Source organism: Crassostrea angulata, chromosome 7 (assembly GCF_025612915.1).
Source record: "Crassostrea angulata isolate pt1a10 chromosome 7, ASM2561291v2, whole genome shotgun sequence".
NCBI classification, from domain to species: Eukaryota; Metazoa; Mollusca; class Bivalvia; order Ostreida; family Ostreidae; genus Magallana; species Magallana angulata.
This window is the reverse complement of record NC_069117.1, coordinates 12954273-12958619: the sequence shown is the minus strand read 5'-3', so window position 1 is coordinate 12958619 and position 4347 is coordinate 12954273. Positions and strand designations below refer to the sequence as shown.

Sequence of the window (4347 nt, the reverse complement as noted above, 5' to 3'; positions counted from 1 at the left end):
CTATTTCATGTTATCCTTCAAAAACTTTTGCTTAAGGTGGAATAACACATCGTCACACAAAATGGCGATGTTTCGTTTTATTAAAGTGATTTTATCGACGATAACATGTAACTTACTGTATAGCCGAGTGGAAAAAACGTCGGGCTTGTGATCCGTACATCCCGAATTCGAATCCCGCGGGGGCTTTTGTTGTTACTTACTGAATTGATTTTTTTAGATATTCATTTTTTAACCCCAATCTGCAAATTTTTCGCTCATTTGTCATATGTACAGTTTATTTATCGTTATATCGTTCATAATCAAATAATTTACTGTTAAGTGACTTTTTCCAGGTGTGTTATTCCACCTTAATTTGATATATTTGTTGATTTAATTATATTTTTGTCATGCTGTAAATTTTGAATTTACCGGGTGGCAGTAAATACAAAATTTGCAACATGACAACTGTTGTAAATTTTGTATTTACTGTTAACCATAAATTTACAACATGACATAGTTTATTACGAATACAAATACCAGATTTTCTAAGCACACTTTATATTTTTATGAAGCTCTTATTTCCTGATACTTGAAAATGAAGGAAATTTAAAAGTAATTTCTCTCCGATTTATGAAGTGTCTCACATACGCATGTTGAATGATATATGCGAATGTTTTACTCTTCCTCGCGAAATGAAAAGATATTAAAAACGATGCTTTTACAACATAAATTTATTGTGTTTTTGGTATTACCACCTTCTGATTACATGCACTATTTTTATTTGCTTAAATTCCATGACAAAATTGTCCTCGTACAATTTATTCTGAATTTGTGCGTACATCTTCAAGATAGCGCGGGTTTTAAAAACAATCATATATATTAAATTATAACTGCGAAAACACATTAACAAATCAACACATGTTGAAGTGAATTAAGTTATCTGTTAATTGTCATCACATGGAGACTAGAATGTCCATCAGGAGCTTTCCGAACACTGAAGTAAGACATAAGGGAATCTTGGTTTTCGTTATGGTTCATTCCACATGACACTTTCCGAAGAACGCGGCTCATTCGACCATGAGACTTTTTTATTTCAATATCAAGACCTTCTCTCATCAACCACTCCTTGTCCTTTTCTAGAGAGTAATCTGAAAGATAAAGCATTTCAAATGAAAATAGGATTGCTTCAAATGTTATCTCTTCCCACACCTTACTGGGTGGCAAATTAGCACCCGTTTGTTTCCGTTTACGTACATGTCTCCTTGAGGTAATTTCCTTTAGTTTTACGCGTAAACATGCATTGGCAAATAAGGTAAATGATCGCATATAGGTCGTTGTATCAGAACTTAGAAAGAACGAAACGCTCGTACGTGGGTGTCTGCTTTTAGAGACATGAACACAATGGTCTTCCTACTAACCTAACTTGAAGTTTATCATTGATTAGTGATACAAAGCTTTTAAATCATTCTGTTAGAAAATATCTCGGATGTATTGGATTTTTCTTTGATAAAAATATCAGGATAAACAAGAAGAATTGAAAAAAAAAAATTACATTAGACTTCAAAAAGATATCATTTACATATATGAAATATTACCTGCTTTCAGAAGTTTTGAAGCTATTTTGACACATCCGCTATCTAGAGTGTTGATAGCGATAAACAAAGCGCTATGCCCCAGTGCATCCGTGGCGTTAACATCAGATCCATGCTTGATTAAGTAATCGGCTATTTCGTAGTTGCAGTCTTGTAAGGCGATCAGCAAGGATGTTTTCCCAGTTTTATCCCTTATTTCTACATCAGCACCTGTCAAAAATGGAGGTAACATGCACTTTCCATACATTTGATTCAACTAAAATACTAGGACACTTTAATTTACATGCATTCAAGGAAATATAATTTTTTTTTTTTTATTAACATTGTCTTTGTCAACAAAATTTAACCAAAAAATGAGAATTAAGAGATGCATGATGCATTTACTAGGACAATTAAAGGAAAAAGAAGTTACAAGCATGGTTTTTAGTTTTTGCTTTTTCTTTTTGTTAAACTGATAAATAGTGTTTTATTTGTTGTGCGTTTAAAAACATGAGGGGGAAATTAGAGAATATACCTGCTTTCATTAAAAGTTTGACGAGTTCCAAATCATTCAATGTAATTGCACACATCAGAGGTGTTTGACCCAAGTCGTTAATACCGTCAACCTGGCACCGATCTGTTCATGAGAAAAGCGCATTACTTGAAAGTAACATACATTTCATTCGACTCCAAAAGCGCATTATACCCTGACTACACTTTTTTTTTTTTACATAATTGTATAATTTTATTTTTTTAAAACCCAAATATTTACATTTTTCTAAAAAGAAAAAATAATAATTTCATATACTGTTTTGTTCTTTTATGAATTTTTGCCTATAAAAGAAGAAAATTTGTAGTTATTTATATTTTCGTAATTTTTTGCATAAATAAACAAAACTATACAAATACTAACAAAATACAACTTAAGAGTAATCATTGTTTCAATTTTTAACTAAATCGTTCTTTTGAGAAAAACTTGATACTTTGGGCAACTGCACGTATTTACCATCACATAAAAACATTTCCACGATGTCAGGATCTCCTGCTTCAACTGCCAAGTGTATAAGGGAATTTCCGTTTTTATTTCGAAGATTTGGGTTCTTTCCTAATTTTAAGTAATTCTTAACTGTTTCTTCATCGCCTGATAACACACATTGAAATATATCATTTCCTATAGCAACAGTATCAGGAAAATCTTGTGTTTCGAGAATCTCTCCGTTAGAAGCCAATCTTTTTCGTCTTATCAATATTGGTGCTTTTTGGGAAAACCTTCTTCTTGGGTATGTTTTCATGGTTATCTTGTCCATTGTTTTCACACAGCGTAAAACAAAACCAATAATTGATATTCTTAAAAAATCGGCGTCTTTTGTCCTTTACACGGCCGTTTATACATTTTTACAAAGTGCGTGTATCACTGACTTCCACTAAAAGCAAAGATACTAAGGTTGAAACCTTTTACATCTCATAAAAGTGACAGTTGACTCCTCCTCATTCAATGCTTTATAGAGCTTCAACCCCAATCTTGACAACGAGGTCATGCACACTGACAACTTCACAGACGGTTGCAGAAGCGCATTATGCTCGGTTGAGATAAAGAAAATATAAAAATATGATGGATGATATGGCAATACAACAAAATGTGAATGGAAGGTTATCAAATCAATGTTCGTCGGTCCTGCTTGGCTTTCTTTAGGAAATACAGTTTCATTATTTTAGCCAGGCTGTTTGAAACCGGTATACAAAAATGCAGCTGGTCGTCAAAATGCACCATTTTAAGAAGCACTGTATCGAAAATCGTGTTTACTTCATTTTTCTATATTCTTGTTACAAATAACATGTGATTAAGAAATTTTGTTTATCAATATTGAAATGATGATGTAAATGTATTTTCGTTCATTTTATACATGTACATGTAGATTGAGAGTTAATTTATCGGATGATAAGTGGTCTCTGAACTTTAGCTTTACTAATTTACTTATTTAAGGTGAATGCAGTGCAGAGGCCCCATTCAAGGAGTCCGTTTCAAGTGACTTGTCCAGAGGCTTTTGACGGCTTGGTTCATCATAAAAATAAGGTCAAGGTCAAATTATCAAGAGGAAATAAACTTCCTTTTCGTTCATCTTGACATACTGTTGTCACGTCCGATACATGCTAGATATTTTTTAAGGTGTCACAAACGTCTACAACCAACCACAAATATCTGAGTGTACTCATTTTTTTCGGTAATATTTAATTATATTTAACAAGCAGCGAGGGTACATGCCGTTTAAACATCACAGATAAATTCGTTTAGTTTTTAAATAAAAAGTTAGATTTTAAAAAAGGGTCGTAATAAATGTAGTAGCATTTTTATAATATACGGATTTTCCTTCATAAACAAGGATCTCTGTAAAAAGAATTTTAAACTACTTGAAGTAATACCGGTAAAATTATAACCAGCTACTCGCTCCCTCTTTGCTGTTTTACGTTTACAGACACAGTAATTTAAACAATGCATAAAAATTAGTGATTTTTTAAAAACATTTTATATGTACACATGAACGTGTTTTATAAGAAGCGAGTAAGTTTAGTTTGTAAACCAAAGACCATGTGTTCAAGTAGTAGTCCTATGGGATTTAGTGACTCAGGTGACATATTGCTATTGGATCTCTGTAAAAAGAATTTTAAACTACTTACATGCTTGAGTTTCTGATAGACAACATCTATGTAGTTTTTGGAAATCCAGTCTTCCAACAATCTGTTAGAATTCCCATGGGTACCAATTGTGCCCCATTGTTAGCAGACCTATTTTTGTATG

General features: G+C 32.5%; 1 protein-coding gene across 1 annotated transcript; it reads right to left on the bottom strand.

Annotated features, from left to right (window-relative positions):
* Nucleotides 1–697: 697 nt before the first annotated feature.
* LOC128156063 (putative ankyrin repeat protein PA3287) lies at nucleotides 698–2978 on the bottom strand. Its single transcript, XM_052818053.1, has 4 exons — nucleotides 2557–2978; nucleotides 2086–2187; nucleotides 1575–1781; nucleotides 698–1127 (listed from the first exon to the last, which is right to left on the bottom strand). The coding sequence occupies exons 1-4, from the start codon at nucleotides 2855–2857 to the stop codon at nucleotides 916–918; spliced, it is 822 nt and encodes a 273-aa protein (XP_052674013.1). The 5' UTR covers nucleotides 2858–2978; the 3' UTR covers nucleotides 698–915.
* Nucleotides 2979–4347: the final 1369 nt, after the last annotated feature.

Bases quoted from the DNA above. Each gene is read 5' to 3' on its own strand.
- LOC128156063 (XM_052818053.1), bottom strand. From the start codon at position 2,857: ATGGACAAGATAACCATGAAAACATACCCAAGAAGAAGGTTTTCCCAA. The intron at 1,782-2,085 runs GTATATTCTCTA...CATTTTTGACAG, and splicing joins CAAACTTTTAATGAAAGCAG to GTGCTGATGTAGAAATAAGG. The intron at 1,128-1,574 runs GTAATATTTCAT...TTTATCTTTCAG, and splicing joins TTCAAAACTTCTGAAAGCAG to ATTACTCTCTAGAAAAGGAC.